Raw genomic sequence first — 23,156 nt, 5'->3', positions numbered from 1 at the left:
CTGAATCCACTCTGAGAACTCCTCGCAAGCGTGCTTTGCTCTTTCTCGTTCACCATTTCGATTGTTGTGTCTCCTTAGTTTTCGTTATTGAAGAGCGTGAACGGAGTTTGACCTCAGAAGGCTACAGAGTGATCGGAGTTGCAGCGATGGAGACGAAGAAACTTCACGGCAGCAGCAACAACAAAGACAAGAAGCTGAAACGAAAAGAGGTTTATTTTTCTCTTCCATTTACTCTTCGTTGCCTATTGGTTTGACCTTCGTGTTATTGACTCAGAATTCCGACGATTTAAGCCGAACAGGTTGAAATTGCTTTTTTTTTTTTGGTTTCTCTTCTTTTAATTATTGTGAACTCTTCTTTGCGTGATGCCTAATGATCTGCAACTTTTATTCTGTAAGATTTATTGATGTGTTTGAGGATGTGTGTTTGACTTCTAAATTCTTAGTACTGCTCCTCTTAGGGCTGGTAGATATATAAGAAGCCATATTTACGTTGGTTTTTCTTAGAAAGGTTAATTTTTCTCTTTCTATGGCTTGTGTTACGCTACATTCATAGTTAAATGAAAGCGAAGAAGCTTAGAACTACGTAAATTGATTAATAGGATTACTTCTGTGTCTACCATAATTATGTTTTCTTTAGACGTTTTGGAGGTCTCTTTGTTCCCTCTTTTGTCACTGTTACTCAATGATTTTAGTTGTGTACATTGAACTTGGGGATATATGCATAACAGCTTTTAAGATTTGTTGGATGTTCATGGAGCGAAGTTGTGCTTGCTGTGTTTGGTATAGGTGCTAGAGAAGAAGAGAGTTATTGATGAAATTATAAAATCTGCGTATGCTGAGAAGGATCATCTGGTTTCATTTCAACCCTTTCGGCAGTATGATCGAAACGGTATTGTAGTAGTACCCCATTCTTGTGTAGTTTGAACAAAAGCAGAAACTGATTTTCTTTTTCACTGCACAAATACACTCTTATTGATGAACAATCGTTCGCGCTTTATTGATGAGCAATCATTCGTAGTTTCTCATATGTTTGTTTGTAAACACCCCCCCCCCCCCCAGGGGAAAAAAAAGAAATTCCATATGAATATCAGATGCTGGCCAATTATGTATTTACTATTGTAAAATCAGGATCCTGTCCTTTTTTCTCATGGCTATACAAATTTTTTTTTTTTGTGGGTGGGAGGGGGGGGAGAGCAGGGCCTTATGATTTTCTTCATACTTTTCTTATGCAATTTGATTTTAACAGACAAGTTTTCTTTCTCCAATTTTAATGTTCTAGCAGAAAAAATGAATGTGATAGAATTTCTTTTGATATATGTAGAAGGAACATGCAGTACTGCATTTGGATTGTGGCCACAGAAAGAATTTATCTGTTTATCATCTAATGATCAACGTCTCATAGTACTAAATTCATTGATGTCCACTGAAGAATGGCAATATGAATGTCAAGTGTCACAGAACCTGTCTTGAATTTAAAATAAGAAAAGAACTTTCTTCTGTTTGTCATCTCATGATCAATGTTATGTGTTTTTGTCCATTCCTCTAAGTCTCTAACAAGCTTTGTAGCTCTTCCACATAAAATAATGCACCCTTATAATTTGAAAACAGAATCATTTTCTTAATATTCATTTTTACTGTTACCAGGTCTGTCTGTATACTTGGAATCAGGATCCGGGGAGCACCTATCCTCACACATGAAGCGATATATTCAAAACCTTCTTAAGGTAGATGGAGGCTACTCTGTCTGCTTGTTTCATTGTCCCCTCTTCTTTCCTGGACAATATATGACATTTTCTTCTGTAGTGGCATGCATTATGATACTAATCTGTTAATATAAAATTTGTAGGTCAATATGGAGGGACCATATGGACCAGAATGGCCTACGGAAGAGAAGGTAAAACGCAGGGAAATGGTTGCTCCAGAGGCATGCTATATTTTTGTGCGAGCTCCAAATGTGTGTGCTAGTGAGATACCTCGAAGAGGAGATATGGGAGTAACTAGTACCCATTATATAGGGGAGGGGGACCCTGTTGTAGGTTTTGTACAATACCGCTTTATTGTGGAGGAGGAAGTACCTGTTCTTTATGTTTTTGAACTGCAGCTGGAGCCTCAGGTGCAAGGGAGGGGGTTAGGGAAGTTTTTAATGCAACTGATTGAGCTAATTGCTCGCAAGGTGGTGAATTTTATTTCATTTTTTTTTTTCATTCTTGATTATTAAGTAAATTTAATGAAATTAAATTAGTCTATTCTCTTCACAGTCTCTTCCTTTGGTTGGTGTCATTTCTATAGACTCATTGCTATGATGTGAGATTAATCTATCGTGCTATTTTAGTATGGCCTATTCATAACTCTTTTCTGTATATCAAACATATTCTTAGACATTTCTTCGATTAAAAACTATGATAGTTTCAATGAATGGTGTTTTTTTGTTGGATCTAATGCTTTACATCTATTGTAGAACCACATGGGTGCTGTGATGTTAACTGTACAAAAGGCAAATTCTTTAGCTATGAATTTCTACATGAGTAAGCTAAGGTAAATGCTCAATTAGAAGAAGTAAGCTAAAGTAATGTTTGACTGGGTCTTTGCATATGTACTATTCCTTTGTGGTTGGTTGATGTTCTTGTTAATGCAGATATATTATCTCAACAATTTCACCATCAAGAGTTGATCCACTGGTATGTATCATGTAATTCTTAGCCATACTTTCCACAATATTTGAGTTTGAACATTGTTTCAGCTTATGGTACTGTTGTGTGTGTCTGTGGTGATTTTTTACTTTTTCCTGTTCTGAGCGAGGTCTATTATTTCATTACAGATTGGAGCTGAAAAGAGTTATGAGATTCTTTGTAAAGCATTTGATCATGAAGCCAAAGCCAAATTAGAGGTATTCTTCTGTTCAGTTAGTATTGTATATGCTATATTTCTTAATTTGAGTTTAATTTATGGTAATCTCTTCAATATTTCGGATGTGCATGCACTAAATGCATACAAACACTGGTGCATATATAATGCTGTGGCGTAAGATAGATATTAACTTTTTCTCCCGAAATTGATAAGAGAACCATTGCCTGCTTTTGGATTGTTTCTTAGATATTGCATCTTATTTAGCTCTAACTGTACTCATTCAATGTCAATTTGGTAAAAAAGTTTGCACAATGGAAGGTGCTTCTCCATAATGTGTGATGTCTTAAACAGTGGATATCTTAAACAATGGGATCTTAAACTTTTCATGCTCATGACTTCAGCTTCTTACTCAGACACATTGTCTTGTAGACTAGAGTATTCTATTATTTATATTTAAACTTTAATTTCTTATTTGGTTTTTTGGTGTCCTGGTTACAATGTTAAAACAATTAATGGTACCTCCAAATCTTTATCTGGGCAGAAGTTTCCACAAGGGTTCCTTTTCCACAGGACTCATTGATGGATTCCACCTGGGAAACAAAGCTTATCTTAATCCAATCCTAACCTTTTTACTGTTGCATTTAAATTGATGAAATGGCAAACTATTTTCATCTAAATTTGGTTGTTTCATACCAGAGGCTGCAGCTGCTAGAACCTGTCAAATAGTTTGTCCAGAACTATCTTTCATTATGTTTATAAGAAGGATGTCTTGTCCAATTCAATTGTTTCAGATTTGGTTTCTTTTGAAACATAGTGAACAGTTGCAACCCAGAATGAAATTTATGCACAGGTTCTATGACCCACATAAGCAATGGGTACGATGACATAATGAATCTACCATAGAACAACAGCTGATCACTAATGGAGAGAGGCAGAGACATGACTAATCGTTCACCAAGAAGCTACTCTAAAGATAATCGTTAGAAGATGCAAAGGCAATCTAAGGTAAAAAAGCGGTTGGGAAGCAATGGGTGTCTCCCTGCCAAGCATCATTAGAAAGTGGGCATGTTCTGTTCGGGAGGGTATAGCCTCGTTAGCAGCCATTTGTTTTTGACTCCTAAGTGCTATTTGTATATTCATTTCCTCCTTTAGATAAAGAATAAATATTGAATTATAAACTTGCAACAACTTGCACCTTGAATGCATTGTACTTGGTTAACAGGATTAACAGGCTAATGGTTAATCACACCCAGAAAAGCGACTGTTTTGGAGAATAACGATTATTCTGCTTAATCTTGGAGTTTCACAAGGCTTGCTTTTCACAATACTACTTGATTATATCAACATGGGGCAACTGCTGGTGGTAGTATCTGAAACTTAAAAGCAGATCTAGTTAATTTTTTTCTTCGTGTTCATGATATATTAATTTTTACAGGTGTTTTCTCAGCCTCCCTTTTAAATTTGGAAGGTATAAAATTTTCAGGAAGTAGTCCTTTTATTGCAACATTGGTCCTCTTTGTTTATCTGTTGCTTGTATAAATTCAAACATGTCAGTGTAACCTGTACGGTTTTCTGAGTAGTTCAGGCTTTAATCTCAGAACTGCTTATCTATGTGTTTTATTTTGTTTATTAGAGCTTAACCAAAAAAAAAAAAAAAAAAATTTGTTTATTAGAGGATTTTCATGCAATACTTCTGACCTTGACAGAAGTAACAGAATCAGTTAGTTCATTCCTGAGTAACTTGTGAGATGACTTAAACTATTCTAGTTTAGTAGTTATGGTGTCCAAGGGACCACATGTGGGCTGCGTGTCAATATGTGCACTGGAGCTATCTTTGTTCTAACTTCTAACTGGGGGAGAAAAATAACAAAACTTACCATTATCAGCCTGATTTGTAGCCTTTGGAGGTGGTGCTGTTTGTAGATTGGAGAATCCTCATACCCTCCTTCTGGGCATGGTTGAAAATCTCGCGAAATTTCATATATCTCGACTTGTCCGAGATACGAAACCAATCCGAAACAAAAAAATACAATATTTCGTCGATATATCGTGAGATATCGACGAAATATCGTGGACCTCAAGATATATCGCGAGATATTGAAAAAGTGACAAATAGTGTCACGTGAGGGGCCATTTATATCATATTTCGCAGTTCTTGGTCGATATTTTGACCGCGAGCTGCTGAAACTCTATTTTTTTCTCTTCTTCCTCATTTTTTGCTCTTCTTCTTCCCTTCCAAGCATCATTCAAGCATTGTTGAAGCTCCTTGTAGCCGGGAAGACGTCGGAGGGTCATCTAAGCTCATCATCTAAGCCTATTTTCACTATTTAAGGTAAATTCTATTTCTCTAAAACTATTTTTTTTAAAAATACTTTGTACAAATGTTGTTGGATGTTGATGATATTAATATATGTTAGACATCGGAGGCCGATTTACAGCTTCACAGTGTCGAAATTTTTTTCCCATATGTATTTTTTTTTTTTGGATTTAAAAATTCATTTTCCTACAACTAAAATAGGAAATAATTAGGGGTAATATGACTTAGATGGTAATGAATTAAAAATATGTTAGACACCAATGGACGATCTACGGCTTCACAGTGTCGGATTTATTTTTCTGCTCTTAAATAATTATTTTAATTTTCGAAAATTAAGAAAAATATATAAAAAATTAAAAAAACAGAAATAAATAAGGAAAAATATGAGTTTTAAGTTTAAAAAATAATGAAAAAATATGAAAGTTATTTCTATATGTTTTGAAATGCATTACATGTATATTATGTTTACTAATTTTTGGTTTTGTTGTGTTAGGTCAATACTTATATTAACATTATATATAAAAAATTGGTTTTACTAATGTGAAAAATATAAGGTTTAGGGGAAAAATATTAAATAACTATACAAGTGTATTAGTAATCTAAAAGTGTCAATTGAAGGACATCTACATTAAGTTTTTTAATTATTTGTGTTACTTACATTGCAGTAAACAAGTATCATTATGGCGGATCGTGATAGACAATGTGCGAAGGGCAAGCAAAAGGTGGGGGAAAGTAGTCAACAAAGGTGGCGGAGGGAACAAAGAGAACAGAGGGAACAAGAGAGACCAGCTAGCTAGCATAGGGGTGACATTGCATGGTTACATGGCACTCCCATTGATGGGGATAAGAGAAAATCTATATGTAACTATTGTCACATGCAATTTATGGGAGGTGAGTCTAGTAGACTTAAACAACATCTGACTGGAGGATCCAAAGATGTTGTAGGTTGTCATATGGTCCCTACTGAAGTAGCCAGGGAGATTGGTGATAGTTTGAGGGGAAAGAAGAAGAGGAAGGCTGACAAGCAAAGGATAAGAGAACAACTTAAGGATACAGTGAGGAGTTCGATGGGAGGAGGAAGACGATACAATGATGATGACTCCTCTTCCTCCTCCTCCTCTGATGATGATGATGACATTGCAGTACCTGATGACATACAAACAACAGAGGAGGTTAGGGATTTTAGGTGGACTGTTTCAAGGAGTAGAGCAAGTTTTCAAGATGATCAGCAGAGACAAAGAGTAGGGGGTAGTGGAGGAGCTGGCAGTTTTGGAGGTCCTAGATCTTTAAATCCTTTTAGAAGATCACAAAGTGTGAGGGCAGCCCCAACATCTCCACCAGTACTAGTACCACCATCAACATCTGATCCTAAATTGCATAAGAAGAAAGGAAGCAGTCAACCCAGAATCAAAGGAGCATGGAAGGGGATGAAGGGATTGGTTAAAGAATCAATAGCTAAGTGGATGCTATACCATACCATCCCAGCAAACACTGCACAAGGCCCCCATTATGATACCATGATAGATACCATTGCAGAGGCTGACCCAGGATTCAAGGGCCCCACCCCATATGAGATAATGAATGTTTATCTACCTGAACAAAAGAGTGAGATTGATGAGTACATTAGTGAGATGAGGAATATGTGGGAGACATATGGGGTGACTATAATGGCAGATGGATGGACTGGGCCTACAAGAAAGTCCATCATCAATTTCATGGTTTATTGTGATGGGAGGACAGTGTTCCTCAAATTTGTGGATGCATCCAAAGAGATAAAGGATGCAAAATATATTTACAGATTGTTAAAGGAAGTAGTGGAAAAAAATGTGGGTATTGAGAATATTGTCCGTTATAACAGACAATGGAAGTAACTTTAAGTTGGCGGTGAGAAGATGATGAACAATAGTAAGTACCGGCTCTTCCGGACTCCTGTGCAGCCCATTGCATTGACTTAATGCTAAAAGATATGGGAAAGTTAAAGTTGGTGAAGACGTGGTTGAAAGTGCAAGACAAGTCACCAACTTTGTATACAACCACTCCTATGCACTCAATCTATTGAGGAAAAAATGTGGGGGTGACTTGGTTAGGCCTGGTATCACAAGAATTGCCACCAACTACATTGCCCTCAAAAGCATTAAGACAAAGAAGACCGGGTTGAGAAGCATGTTTGCTTCTGAGGAGTGGTTTGAATGGAAGGGTTCCAAGACTGCAAATGGGAGGGAAGCACAAGCAACGATGTCATTTAAGGACTTCTGGACCAAACTAAGCAAAGTGGTAAAAGTTTTGGAGCCAGTAGTTAAAGTTCTACATGTTGCTGACTCCGCTCTGAAGGGCCCAACCATGCCAGTCCTATATGCTGTAATAGACTTGATGAAAGATAGTGTCTATAGTGTGGCTCCTCGCAGTAGCAAACACTTCTTAGATATCATAAATGCTCGTTGGGAGAATCAACTTATGCATCCACTGCGTAAAGGTGGTGAGTAAATTTGTTTTATGTTTACTAATTCATAGTATTATTATTTACTAATTACCTATGCATTTGACAATAACTCTATTCTATATGTCATATTTCAGCATACTACTTGAACCCTAAGTATCAATATAACAATAGGCTTGGGTTGGAAACTCAACTTATTGATGCTGTGAATATAGTTCAAAATCTCGCGAAATTTCGGCGATATTTTGCCAAATTTCATATATCTCGAGCTGTTCGAGATACGATACCAATCCGAAATGGAAAAATACCATATTTCGACGATATCTCGTGAGATATCGACGAAAGATCGTGGACTCACGATATATCGCGAGATATTGAAAAAGTCACGTGCAATATTTTGAATATTTCGGTCATCTCGTTTCGAAAATTTCGGAAATCTCGGTAATTTCGGTAATCTCGTTTTTAAAATTTCGGAAATCTCGGTCATTTTGGCATTTTACACCCACAGAAAAATACCATATTTTGACGAAATTTCGGTATCTCGGAAATTTCGGTCAGACCGAAACACCGAAACGAAATGAGATTTAGTACCATGGCTGTGAAACAAGTAGTGAAGAAGTTAGAGCCAGATGGTGCACTACAAGCAATTTGCAACAATGAGGTGAGTTCATTTGGAAACTCAACTTATTGATGCTTTCAAAGAAGTAGTGAAGAAGTACTTACTAATTTTCCACATGGGTGTAGATCAAGGTATTTAGGGATGCATTGGGAAGTTTTGGAACTGAGGCTGCGATACAAGGCAGAGCACGTGGTGATGCTAGTAATTCTTTTAAGTTTTAAATTACATATGTATTGAAATTTGAAAGTTGAAACAACATTTGACACGTCTTTTTTGTTGTAAACTTGTAATGCAGCTGAATGGTGGGTGTTGTATGGGGAATCGGCTGAAAACTTAAGAAGAATAGCAATTAAAGTCCTCGCTCAAACATGTTCGCATCTGGTCATGAGAGGAACCGAGTACCTTTCGCACTCATCCACCCAAGAGGCGCAATGATCGGGGTCTCAACGTTTATCTGACATGGTGTATGTGCACTACAACTTGAGGCTGAAACTGTAACACATATGCATGGGACATGAGGGACAGAGGGGCACCATTGATCTAGCTGACATCTTACAAGTTGACTCAGACGATGAGGACCCTATTGTGGATTGGGTGAGGGATAGAGGTGAGCCAGTATTGGATGAGGAGGGAGGTAGGCCCGACCCCATGATAACCGAGATTGGTGCTGATGTGGGCGAGTATATGGGCGACGAGGGTCGGATACATGCGAGGAAGCCTCACCCATTCCATTCCAGCCCACTGGTGGCAATGTTGCGATGATGAAGACTAGTCCTCGATGTAAGTCCTCAATGATGATGATGGTGATCTTGGTGGTGGTAATGTTGGTGGTGGTGATGTTGGTGGTGGTGATGCTGGTGAAGAATTTGACGGCATGCGAGAGCGTTATGTGGTAGGCCAGGAGGCCCAGGATACGACACCTGTAGAGCCACTCCGATTCACTGGAGAGACACAGTTTGATCATGCCACACAAGATACGGACCACGGAGCACGTGCCCCCGCACCCCCACCCTCAAGAGGCCCCCTACATACATACAACAGGAAGCGTAGGGGTCGACAAACACAGTTGCAACCTGATCACACAGACATTGATAACCTATCTAGCTCTGTTGGTGGTTTGAGTATGGGTGATAGGGAGGGAGGACCGATTGGACATTGGTGTGCCCCATCTTTTGACACACATACCACTCCATTGGCATCGGATTATGGTGCATCACAACCTTATGGTGGATATGGATATGGATCATCATCATATGGGCGATTTAGTGGGGTAGGGGACTATAACTACTCCCGATCCCAGGGACATCTTGGATCATCTTTTGTAGATAACATCTTTGCATACCCTAGCGGACCTAGCTACCAACCTCACCAGCCATACATGCAGCCAATGCCATCGCCTCTTGCGCCGGTGCCAACATCATATCACAGTGGATCATCTTCTTCACAGACTGGATCGATTGGTAACCCTAGCTTATATCCTACGATAGGTTACCTACAGTATGTTGATGATTCCATTTACCTGACACTTGTGGATGACTACACTCGTTTCTTCTCCGATTCTATACCGTGGTCCACATATGTCCTTCAAACAGAGAGCAATGGACGTCGACTCCAGCGAGGCATGAGTGGGATTGATCCAGGGAGGCACAGTAACTACTATTAGTAGTTTAGCACTTGTAATTTGTAACTTAAGTTGTGATTTCATTGGTCTATGAACTTGCGAGTCTTGTGACTTTGACACTTTGTGTATTACCTTTAAGGCTGTAAGCATTTGAGCTATTGAGTTTTGAGTTATTGAATATTATGGAGTTTATGAGAATCATGGTACTCATCAATGTGTATTGGCTTTAACTTGATATGTGATGAAGTTAAATACTATTATTAAATATTAACTGCCTAATCTATTGTATTTAACTATTTATAGATTAGGGTCGGCGATTGTATGTCAATCAAGGGTGCAAGCCCAAAACACCAATTTGAATTCATATTTTTGCAATTTTATGGTTTAAATGTGTTTATTAAGCTTAAATAAGGCTGTCCATGAAGTTTCAGGCCTAGATATGGCCAAATACCCCCCGAGATGGACCCTCGAAATATTGCAGAAAAAATGCAATATTTCGGTCATATTTCTCGATATTTCGGGTATCTCGGATATCTCGGTAGGCCCGAGATACCGAGATATCGCGAAATATTAAACCTTGCTTCTGGGAACTCATCTGATGCATGAAATCTAATAGCCGAAACAGAAAATTCATCTTTGTTTTAGAGCTTTTGTAAATATACAGGTAATTTTTGGCTCTTTAATTTAGTCTGTTAGACATAGAATATGGGTTTTAGCACCTTCTCTTTCCAAAAATAACTCAGCTTATCCCAACTAAACGAGATCGGCTACATAGATCCTTGCCCGCCAATCAGCTCTATTCGAGGTCATACTTTTTACAAGGCCTAAGCTATGCATGTCTTTCCTCACCACTTCTCCTAAGGCCATTTTAGGTCTGTCCCTTGCTCTTTTAGTTCCTTCAACCTATATCAAATTACTCCTCTGTACTGGAGCATCCAAAGGCCTCCATTGAACATGGCCGTGCCACCTCAAATGACTTTCTCATAGCTTATCATGTATTGGTGCTACTGAGCTACTCCCAAATCAGCTCTAATATGATAGTTTCCTTACTGTATCCTTCATCTAAGTTTTTCTATTTTGAGTTGCTCCCCTACTGTGATTGAATAAGAATGGATAAAAAATCGTGGGATTGACGTTGGGGGGAGGTAGGGATGGCTATATTTCTAGGAGCGAATTCTAGGAGAATATGAAACGCATGGATACAACTTATGCCTTGGAATGATAGACAATTCCAAATCCGCTTTGTGTACGAACAAGGAAGCTATAAGTAATGCAACTATGAATCTCATGGGGAGTTCGATCATGGCTCGTAGATCAGCTAGGGTGCGAATCCAACAAGCAACACCAACACTTTACTCTGTCCAAGGGTGCGTGTTTTTCAACTTTTTTCTAGGGTGATAGCCGTTCTATATAGCTGATCTACGAGTACCCTTGCCTCTTTCTTCATTTATTTACTGGTTTTTTTCACTTCTTCGGATTCATTCTGCGATGTTAATCCTTCCAACCTCTGTATACTTTTCCCTTTTCCCAAAGCCTTGATGCGCAAGCATATCAAACTGTCCAATCAAAAAAGTTTTGCCACTCATCCATCTCAACATCCTCATCTCTGCTCCAATGAGTTTTACATGATGCTTCTTAATTGTCCAACGTTCTGCACCATACATCATAGCGGTTGTATGACTGTCCTATAAAAATTTCCTTTAAGTTTTAAAGGAATATGCTGATACACAATACTTCGAACGCACCTCTCCACTTCATCCATCTTATTTTAATTCTCAATGAAACATCATCCTCTATATCCTCTTTATTTATGAATGAGCCTAGATACCTAAAGTAAATAAGTAATCACTATGCAGAATCTTTCTCTCATCAATTTTCTCCATCTCATTATCCGTCCTAATGTAACCAAAGTTACACACTATATACTCTGTCTTTGTTCTACCTATCGTAAAATCTTTTGAATCCAATGTTGATCTCCACAACTCCAACTTGGCGTTAATCCCTGCTTTTGTCTCATCCACCAAAACAATATAATCAGCAAAAAGCATACACCAAGGAACCTCATCTTGAATGTCTTTGATTAAATCATCTATGCTAAATGCAAACAAATAAAGGCTTAAAGCTGATCCTTGGTGTAATCCAATTGTAATTGGGAATTCACTAACTTGGCCCTTCACAATTCTTACTCTTGTCACCGTACCATCGTACATATCTTTAATTATATCCACATATTTATTTGAAAAACTTCTCTTCTCTAGTACTTGCCAGATTAACTCTCTAGGGACTTTGTCATAAGCTTTTTCTAGGTCAATAAAGACCATATGGAGACCCTTCTTGCAATCTCTAAATCTTTCCATGACCCTCCTAAGTAAGTAAATAGCTTTTGTCATAGATCTTCTTGGTATAAAACCAAATTCGTTCTCTGTAATAGTAGTTTCTTGTCCCAGGTGGGTTTCAATAACTCTATCTTATAATTTCATAGTATGACTCATTTGGTTTATGCCTCTATAGTTATTGAGCTCTAAATATCATCTTTATTTTTGTAAATCAGAACCACAATGCTTCTCCCCCATTCATCTGGCATTTTCCTTGTGCTCATAACCTTTTTAAACAAAATTGGTCAGCCAGGATTGATAAATACTGAAGAAAAAGAAGAAGAAAATGAAGAAGAAGAAGAAGAAGAAGAAGAAGAAGAGAAGCCGAGAGAGAGGAGGAGGTGAGATTCAGCAGAACTAGGAGAGTTCCACGATATGTGTAACTCTCCTCTCAATCTTCATTATATCAATCACTTAAAGGGCAAAATAGTAAACACCTAAATAAAATAAAAGAAACACCCTACCAACATATTAGACTGAAATACCCTTCTCATTATGATCTCGGTATTAGCTCTCTGCGCTAATACCCAGATCACGATAACACTCCCCCTCAAGCTGGAGCATAGATGTCAATCATGCCCAGCTTGTTACAAATATAATCCACTCTTGTACTTTCCAATGACTTTGTGAACACGTCTGCGAGTTGTTCTCCTATACGGACATGGCCAGGAGAAATCAAACCTTGTTGTAACTTTTCTCGAATGAAATGACAATCAACTTCAATGTGTTTCGTCCTCTCATGAAACACCGGATTTGAAGCAATATGGACAGCAACTTGATTATCACACCTCAGTTTCATTGGAGCACCATCAACAAAGCCAAGTTCAGTCATTAATTGCTTTACCCACATCAACTCACAGGTAACATGTGCCATAGCCCTGTATTCTGACTCTGCACTGGAGCGGGCAACAACTGTCTGTTTTTTACTCTTCCAGGACACCAAATTTCCACCAAGGAAGACACAGTAACCTGTAGTAGATCGTCTATCAACTGGAGATCCTGCCCAGTCAGCATCTGAAAAACCTACTATCTGCCCATGACCATGATCACTGTAGAGAAGACCACGTCCAGGAGCCTTTTTAAGATAGCGTAAAATATGCACAACAACCTCCCAATGAGTTGTCCGAGGAGCATACAGAAACTAACTCACCACACTAACCGGAAAAGCTATATCAGGCCTAGTCATCGTGAGATAATTCAATTTACCAACAAGCATTCGATACTTTTCTGGATTACCTAAAATCTCACCATCCTCTGCAGCAAGTTTTAAGTTAGGATCCATAGGAGTATCTAGAGGATTAGAACCTAGCATTCCTGTCTCTGACAAAAGATCAAGAACGTATTTCCTCTGTGAGAGCAAGATCCCTTTCTTTGATTGAGCAACTTCCACACCCAAAAAATATTTCAGCTTTCCCAAGTCCTTGGTCTGAAATTTCTGCTGCAAGTGTGCCTTCAAACCATCAATTCCAGAAACATCATCTCCTGTGATGACTATATCATCAACATAAACCACAAGAAACAGTTTTCCACCTCCAGAACAGCGGAAAAATACAGAATGATCACTATTACACCGTGTCAACCCAAACTCTAACACAATTTCAGTAAACCTGCCGAACCAAGCTCTAGGGGACTGTTTCAGCCCATAGAGAGATTTCTTCAATTTACACACCAAGCCAGACTCCCCCTGAGCAACAAACCCAGGAGGTTGCTCCATATAAACCTCTTCATGTAAATCACCATGCAAGAATGCATTCTTGACATCAAGCTGATATAAGGGCCAATGATAAAGCAGCAAGAGATATCAAAATACGAACAGAAGTAAGCTTTGCCACGGGTGAAAAGGTATCCAAGTAATCCAAACCATATACTTGGGCATACCCCTTAGCAACCAGACGGGCTTTCAAGCGAGCCAAGGACCCATCAGGATTCACCTTCACCACATACACCCAGCGACAACCAATAGCAGTCTTCCCCGAAGGTAAGGGAACAAGATCCCAAGTCTGATTTTCTTCCAATGCCGATAATTCCTCACCCATAGCAGCCCTCCAACCAGGATTAGACAATGCCTCTGCGACAGACTTAGGAACAGGATGATGCTCAACAATATGTAAACAAGAATGCAAGGTGGAAGACAAACTATCATAAGAAACAAAGTTAGAAATGGGGTGTTGGGTACAAGCCTAACCCTTTTACGACGAGCAATAGGAATATCAAGATCAGAAGAAGGGTCCAAAGGAGGAGGATCATTACCTATCACAGGATCTGCCGGCAAAGTAGGAGATAGCGTAGAAGTCGATGTAGCAGGGGTCCAAGGACATACTTTCCAATGGTGACGTTGATACACACTAGGTTGAGGTGTCGGTAATGAGGTAGCCTGCGAGCATGGTGAACGATGAGACCGAACAACAAGAATAGAATATCATCATCCAAGTCGACACACGACTAGAAAAATGAACGAACGGTGTAGACTCAAAGAAAGATACATCAGCAGTAACAAAATATTTTCGCAAGTCAAAAGAATAGCAACGATAACCCTTTTGAGTGCGAGAATAAACAACAAACATGCACTTGAGAGCCTAAGGATCCAACTTGGAAACTCCTGGACAATGATCACTAATAAAGCAAACACTACCAAACACACGTGGTGGCAAAACAAATAGTAGCTCAGAAGGAAACAATAAAGAAAAAGGAATACTACCATGTAAAACCGAAGAAGGCATACGATTAATGACATAACACGAGGTTAAAACAACATCTGCTCAAAAGGATTTAGGCACTTTCATCTTAAACAAGAGACATCGAGTAACCTCCATCAAATGTCTATTTTTTCTCTCAGCCACACCATTTTGTTGAGGGGTGTAGGCACAAGAGGACTGATGAATAATACCACACTGAGTCATAAAATCAGCAAAAGGAGCAGAGAAATATTCCTTAGCATTATCACTACGAAGAACAAGCAAAGAGTGTGAAAACTGATTATTCACTTCATTCACAAATGCACATAATATAGAAAATAACTCGGAACGATTTTTCATTAAATAGATCCAGGTAACCCTGGAATAATCATCAACAAAAGTTACAAAGTAACGAAAACCTAAAGTGGAAACGACAGGACATGGACCCCAAACATCCAAATGACCTAAAGACAGTGGTTGGTCAAACCGTTTATTGACTCTAGGTGGATAACTCGCACGATGGAGTTTCCCAAATTGACACGACTCACAATTAAAACTAGAAATAGACCGAAAACGACCATCAAGAAGCTTCAAACTCTCCAACGAAGGATGACCCAAACGTCAATGAATCTGCTGGGGTGACGCCACACCGGTACACGCCATAGTTGAAGTGTCCGCAAGTATGTAAAGTCCCCCTGATGCACGACCTCTACCAATCATCCTCTTCAACGAAAGATCCTGAAATACACAAGAGTCAGAAGAAAATGTTACAGAACAGTTATGGGATTTAATAAACCGACTAACAGAGAAAAAGTTAAACGGAAAATCAAGAACATAAAGAACAAAGACAAAGAAAGAGAAGGTGTAACATGGGCGATTACAGATACAGTCACCTTAGCCAGGAACCATTAGCTAAAGTGACACTCGAAGAGGATTGCTGAAAAGAAGAAAGTATACCTAAAACATCAGTCATGTGCTCGGAGGCCCCTGAATCAATGATCCAGGGACGGGAAGAGACAGTCGAAAGGCATGCAGTGGCATTACCTGTCTGAACAAAGGTCGCAGTTGGAGGCTAGGCTGGTGGAGAAATCTGAAACTGTGTTTAACGGGCATATTCATCATCAGACATCTTCACAGTCTTACCCTCAGTCTGTGGAGAAACAGGAGAATCCGCTGTAGCAGAATTGGCAAACTGTTGCTGAGTTGGTTTGCCATGTAGTTTCCAACAGAAACGTTGGATATGTCCTGGACGACCACAATGATGACAAGTGCGCACGGAACCACCAGAAACATCAGAGGTATCCTGAGTACCCAAGGTAGGTGCCTTACTAGAAACACCAGCCCTACCACCACGACCACGGCCACCACCACCACCAGCCCCACTGTTGGGCACACGGTTGGATGGAAAAGAAGCCAGGGCTGAAGTATCACCATCAGTAGTGTGTTCCCGAGAGACACGAAGAACCCTGGAAAAGGTTTTAGACAAAGTGGCTACTTTGTCACCACCAAGAATTTGGGAACGAACAGAGTCAAACTCTTTCCCAAGACCTCCCAAAAAACCCATAACAGCAAGTTGTTCCCGCTAGTTCTGCGTTTGTTCCACATTGGCAGTGATAGGAAGTAAGGAATTAAGCTCTTCATACATTCTCTTAAAATCAGCAAAGTACTGGGTCAAAGTATGACCCTTCCTATCAGCCCTGTAGAACTCTTGGGACAAGTCATAAATACGGGACAGATTGTTTTGTCTAGAATACAAGATATTAAGATACTCCCACAACTCCTTCACTGTGTCAATGTGTGTCACTAGGTCCATAATTTGGTGATCCATAGAATTCGGCATCTGTCCCAATATTCGAGCATCAACTGTCTCCCACGAAGAGTCATTCTCAGGCTTGGTTTCGAATAGATGTTTATGCTGATCACGGCCAGTTAACACTAGGGGAACAATTTTCTTCCACTGCAAAAAATTGGTAACCCCTTCCAACTTCTTCTCGGTAATACGATTTGAAGAGGAAGAAAAAATTTCTGTTGTGACCGACTTTGAACCCTCAACAGGTTTCGGCTCATCATCCATGATTTACTTGATGAAGTGAAGACAAAAGAAACTGAAAAATACTGAAAACAGGGACAGAAGTCGATCAAGACTGAAGAACCTTGATAGAAATCAATAAGGACAGCAAATAACTCCCTCAGATAAAACCTTGAAAAATCTGAAACCAACAGTAGAGACAGCAATCGATCTTCTCAACAAAATCCTGACAAAATCGTCACCTCATCTAATAACTCCTTCGAATAATCCTTAAACAAAAAAGGGAGAGACCTAGTTCTTAATTCATATCATGAACTAGTCTCTAAACCAATCCAGAAAACAGCATAGGGTGCTGCACCCCTTCAAACAGAAAATAGGAGAAGCCGCAAGTGCTGCAAATCTTCAAAAAAATTATTTCTTCAATCGAATGCTGTAAAGAAGGGAACCAATGATCCACGAAGTATGTAACAACCCTTACAGCTCTGATACCATGATAAATACTAAAGAAAAAGAAGGAAGAAAATGAAGAAGAAGAAGCCAAGAGAGAGGAGGAGGCGAGATTCAGTAGAACTGGGGGAGTTCCACGATATGTGTAACTCTCCTCTCAATCTTCATTATATCAATCACTTAAAGGGTAAAATAGTAAACACCTAAATAAAATAAAAGAAACACCCTGCCAACATATTAGACTGAAATACCCTTCTCATTATGATCTCGGTATTAGCTCTCTGCGCTAATACCCAGATCACGATAACAAAGACAAACCACAGATTACTATGCTCTTCCATATTTCTATAGGACCTCATCTGGGCCTTGTATCTTGCCTACTTTCATCCTCCTTAAAGCTTCTTTTACTTCAGGTACCCTAATTTTTCGTATATATCTGCGACATGTGGTTTCTTGATAGGTAATGCAGTCTTCCGGAACACTATTACTCAAAGTTTCTTCAATTAGTAGGCTGCAAAAATAACCTTCCCATCTCTTATGTCCATCCCTTATTAGTACTTTACCATTTCACTTTTAATACATCTAACATGGTTGAGATCTTTACTCTTCCTTTCCCTCCCGTTATATAGATAGCTTTTTCCCCTTCCTTTGTGTTCAGATTGTTATAAAGATCTTCATATTCTTCGCCCTTGTTTTTGCCACAATCTTCTTACCTTCATGTCCGGAAAATTTATACCTTTGTAGATCCTCTACATCCTTAGTCCTTTGTCATTTTCTAAAACTAGCTTTCTTAGTCTTAATGGCAGCTTAAATCTCTTCATCCCACCACCAAGTGTCTCTAGAGGAATGGCGTTGTCCTTTTGATTTGCCGAGGACATCTTTAGCAACCTTCTTAGTACAAGTAGTCATCTCATTCCACATCGTATTAGTGTCTCCCTTAACGTCCTACTTTCCTTGTTTGACCACTTCATCATTAAATGATTTCAAAGTATCTCCTTTAAGCTCCACCTTATCCTAGGGCAAATAAGCTCACCCTCACATCAGCTTTATGTCTGGTGAGGGTCATGAGACACATATCCATGACCAATAATCTATGTTGTATGGTTAGGCTCTCCTCTGGTATAACCTTACAGTCCTTACATAACAATCTATTAGACATTCTAGTTAGGAAGAAATCTATTTGGCTACTATGGTGCTCACTTTTGAGGGTAACTAAATGCTCCTCTCTTTTCAAAGTAAGTGTTAACAATAGATAAATCATAAGCCGCGACAAAATCCAAAACTGGGATCCCAACTCATTCATCTCTCCAAAACCATATCCTCCATGTACACATTCCGACCTTCATAGCCTCTATGCTCTTTCCCAAAATGAACTCAAAACAGGGATACCACAAGTTGATAAAAGAGAGATTATTGTAATCTAAAATATCAGATTTCTATACTCCCTTATAATAATCTTTTCTTCTTGACTAAAACCTTGCACTAATCCATCCACGTGTTCCCAGAATTGTAACTAACTACTTTCATCCAATCCTACATGAGGCGCGTAAGTGCTAATTATATTGACAATCTCTTTCTCCAACACAAGCTTGGTGGATATAATTTTATCTCCCTACTTGTCACCACATCCGGGTGCCAACGCGGCACATCGCTTAGAGAGGATGCCCTAGCTAATCCTTGCTCACTTTTCACTACATCCAAGTCATAGTGTAACGTGTCGCTTATTCTGTCGTGGAACACCCTAGTATAATCTTTATAATATAAGGTTGTAGCATCCAGGTAAAAGGGTTTGGCTAGGGGTTTCTTCCGGTGCCGGCTGCCGACCTGACACACCAACCACCTCCTTTATCCAGGTTTGGGACCGGAAGCAAACACTGGCGGAGTTAGCACCTTCTCTTTTCTTATATAAAATTACTTCATTTGGGGGGGGGGGGGGGGGAGCTAAATATGGTTCTGGGTATCAGGGTTCTTATTATGACCTATTTTAAAAAAAAACCATTAATGCAAATCATTTTTGATCGAAAAAGGAAACCTTTTGGTAATTGTTAGACATAATAGAGTTGAGAATGAAAAACTGTTTGGTAACTACCTATGTGTAAACAATTTTTATAACATTTTTTAAAGAAATAGGGTCAAAGCCCATATATAGTTTAAGTAGTAGGTGAAGAATTTCCCCCTTCATCCATCTTCCTTTCCAAATCTATGACTCAAAACCTTAGCAGAGTGGGAATGGGATTATCGATTCGCGTTTGTAGAGCCTCACATTGGTGCGGGACAGGGTGGAGGGAACTAATTTCACCATAGTCACTAATGCAAACTCGACCTCGAACCAGGGAAACCAGTGGGAGATCGTTTGCAACAGGTTCAATACAGTAAAAGGAATAAAATTAAATAACTGGAAGTTGAAACTCTTCTTTATTGCTATTTTCTGTTTACATATGAAGAAGAACATCAAAGGTTAGGAAAGAAGAAGAAAGGGATATAGAAGGGGGGGGATAGGATCAGCTATCTCAGCCCATCATCCTCTCACCCAGGGTTTCTTACCGACGGTATCTCACCGTTGCCGCATCTCACAGCTTCATCAACAGCTCATTTATCTTCAATCTGTCTCTTTTCTGTTCAGCCACATACATTATTTATAATTAGACAACTCAATCTTAATCTAAGTAAGAAACTAATTTATAAAACCTATAAATTAGAAACTAGACTCTAACTAGGATTCCCAATTGGGATTACAACTCAAATAGGAAACTAAATAAATGCCTAATAATAAAGGTAACACCAAAAACCAACTCTGAGCCAGCACAGTCCATATCAGTCCCCAAACCACTGTTCACGTGAGCAGTATCACGAGGTATCGTTCACGTGAACAGTAACTCTTTTTTTTTGGGGGGGGGGGGGGGGAGTTCTTCATGGTTCGATCTACATCAGGTCACTGCCTTGTTCCTAGTTCTCTGTTAATGAGTGATAGTGTGGCCGTGCTTTATGGGAACTGATTTCACCACCGTGCTTCGATCTACATTAGGTCACTACCTTGTTCCTAGTTTTCTGTTAATGAGCTATAGTGTGGCCGTGCTGTAGGGAAACTGATTTCACCACCGTCAGTCTCTCATAATGGGTTTTCATTAACGATAATGGAGGCAAGGAAAACTTCAGATTTAAATAAGGAAATGAATACAACAACAACAAAATTAAACAACAACAAACTAAGCCTTATCCCAACTTAATGGGGTCGGCTACATCGATCCAAACACTACAAAATAGAGAAAACAAAGATATACTAAAAAGGACAAATGGAAAATGAGGAATAAATAGAAAGATGAAAGATAGTCGAAGGAAAAGGCACTGCCCAATACGTCAGGATAATCTCAGCTAAATGGGGTCAGCGACATGGATCCTTGCCCTCCAATAGGTTCTGTTCGAGGCCATACTTGGGACCAGACCTAGACTATACATGTCCTTCCTCACCACTTCTCCTATGGTCATTTAGGTCTGCCCCTAGCTCTTTTAGCCCCTTCAATCGGAATCATATCACTCCTCCTTACTGGGGCGTCTTTAGGTCTCCGTTGAATATGATCATACCATCTTAAACGACTCTCTTGGAGTTTGCCATTGATCTGGGGCAACTCCCAAGTCCACTCTTATATGTTCATTACGCACTTTATCCTTGTTTTTCCACACATCCAACATAACATCCTCATCTCAACTACACAAAGCTTATCAATATAACACTTCTTAACTGCCCAACATTCTGCCCCATACATCATGGTCGGGTGAACAACAGTCCTATAGAACTTTTCTTTAAGTTTTAGAGGAATACGTCGGTCACACAGCACTCTGGACGCACCTCTCCACTTCATCCAACCCACTTTAATTCTCTATGTAACATCATCCTCTATGTTACCTTCTTTACTTATTATTGATCCTAGATATCTAAAATAGTCACTTTGCGGAAATGAATACAACGAGGTAGAATTCATAGGACCTAGTCTGGGGTTACCAATTAGCTCGAAGACCTCACATCAAGCCATACAATTAAGCCGGAACCAAGGGCAACATTGGATTTAACTCGATAGTCCATCTATTAGCTTTGAGATCTCAAATTTCCCCTCATCAATCGTGGAACTAAGTTGGTGGTAACAGATACCTTTCATCATGATACTAATCATCATTGCCACTCCATGCCACAGATCCCTTATCTGGGTACTCTCTGATTCTACTGTTTCCCACACATTCCTTGACACCAACCATGTTAGCACTCTGTGCAACGGTGCAGGTAACAAGAGGAGGAATATCTTGACCCGCCCCTTCCAAGGTGGGGTTGTAGGAAGAAGAAGAAGAAGAAGTGGAAAGGACGAGAAGGCAAGGGTAGGGTGAGGGTGGCCGTGGAGAGGGGAAGGGGTGGGTTAGGTTAAAAGGGTGGGGGCGGGTGGGGTTGCAAGAGGAGGAAGAAGAAGAACCGGGTGGTGGGTGGCGTTTTAGGAAGAATAAGAAGGGGAAGGGGCGGGTGGGGTAGAAGAGGAAGAAGAAGGGGTGGGGGCTTGCCTTTCTAATAAAAAAAGAAAAAATGACTATTTTACCCTTCAATTTTGAGACTTATGACCACATGCTCATGAAAGTGTCCTCACAAATGATCAAAAATGATTTTTGACCATAATACATAATAGGGTCTTGACTGTATTATGGGTTTTCTATTATTTTGATTTATTTTAAATAGAAATAGGGTCCATAAATGATACCAAACACCTGCAAAAACTTTTTTGTGTCAGAAACAAAAATAAAAATGATACCTAAGAGAGCCTTAGTGTTATGGGATGCACTTAGCAGACAGTACACTAGGAGTCTAGGAGTGCCTCACTGCTAGTTGACACAACTTAGATCCTATGGATCTTGTAATTTCTTTTTGTTATGATTGGGCCAAGACAATGGAAATGGATTTCCTGGGCTATTTACTGGTTATTGATCTTAACTACTCTGTCATGTCTACTCCCCTTCTTTACTAAAATTGCAGTCCATGATCTGTTTTATTCACTTTATTAACAACTTTTGATTCTAGAAGATCCATCATGGTTCTAATTCAGCATGTACTGCCTTTTTCTAGTCTGGTCAATCAAAACCATGTGATCAGCAAAGAACATATACCATGGGGCCTCTTCTTTGCCGTTCGTGCTTTTAATATCAAGGTTGAGTGATGATATGGTTCAATGATATAATATCAAAGTCTTTTCATTGATCATAACTTGGAAAGCCTTAGGTGCATGAACGCAAGGTAACCGACCTGCCTATCTAACCCAATCAGGTGGAAGGAGGGAGTTTGGTTACTGTTCCTCCTGGTTCCCACTTCATTTTGACCAATTTGTAACTTGAAGGACAGAGACTGACAAATGATCCGGTCATGCTGCCCATTAATTAGTGAGAGTTTTCCAATTTTCTCCAACTGCTGTAGTACCAAAACAATTAACTGTATAGTTCTAAAAGTAATCTTCTTGATCTGCCATAGGTGACTAAAATCTTCCCTGATCTATAGGTTTAATTGGGAAAGGTCTCTAATTAATTTTTCCAAGTTTTCTTGTCGTTCATGGCTAGGGTATCTCATGATAGTAATGGACAAGGTGGTCAGAGAAGCACTTTACCTGTTTGCTTTTATGAATAGGGTGTAAGAAGAGGGGATGGGGGATGGGGGATGGGGGATGGGGGGTGGGGGTGGGATCAGGTCAATTCTAGGAGGTTTGAATGGCTTCTAACCTTGAAATATCTTCTAGGATTGCGGTGGCTCCTGCTTTTGAAGA

The 23,156-nt window shown here is 39.4% G+C and overlaps 1 protein-coding gene across 5 annotated transcripts; it reads left to right on the top strand.

Moving 5' to 3' along the window:
• On the top strand, nucleotides 1–23,045 carry LOC122646359 (N-alpha-acetyltransferase 40). Of its 5 annotated transcripts, none has more exons than XR_006330600.1 (9): nucleotides 1–209; nucleotides 787–889; nucleotides 1,645–1,724; nucleotides 1,847–2,173; nucleotides 2,459–2,535; nucleotides 2,636–2,678; nucleotides 2,819–2,887; nucleotides 4,070–4,210; nucleotides 22,954–23,045. XR_006330600.1 is itself a non-coding variant. In XM_043839906.1 (8 exons), the coding sequence occupies exons 1-8, from the start codon at nucleotides 147–149 to the stop codon at nucleotides 4,743–4,745; spliced, it is 774 nt and encodes a 257-aa protein (XP_043695841.1). In that variant the 5' UTR covers nucleotides 1–146; the 3' UTR covers nucleotides 4,746–4,760. The 5 variants fall into 5 exon arrangements, 3 of the variants coding, with proteins under 3 accessions (XP_043695841.1, XP_043695842.1, XP_043695840.1); XR_006330601.1 differs by having other exon boundaries at nucleotides 23,021–23,035; XM_043839906.1 differs by lacking the exons at nucleotides 4,070–4,210; nucleotides 22,954–23,045 and adding an exon at nucleotides 4,734–4,760.
• Nucleotides 23,046–23,156: the final 111 nt, after the last annotated feature.

This window comes from Telopea speciosissima, chromosome 11, assembly GCF_018873765.1.
Source record: "Telopea speciosissima isolate NSW1024214 ecotype Mountain lineage chromosome 11, Tspe_v1, whole genome shotgun sequence".
Taxonomy (NCBI): domain Eukaryota; kingdom Viridiplantae; phylum Streptophyta; class Magnoliopsida; order Proteales; family Proteaceae; genus Telopea; species Telopea speciosissima.
This window is presented reverse-complemented; position numbering and strand designations above follow the sequence as displayed.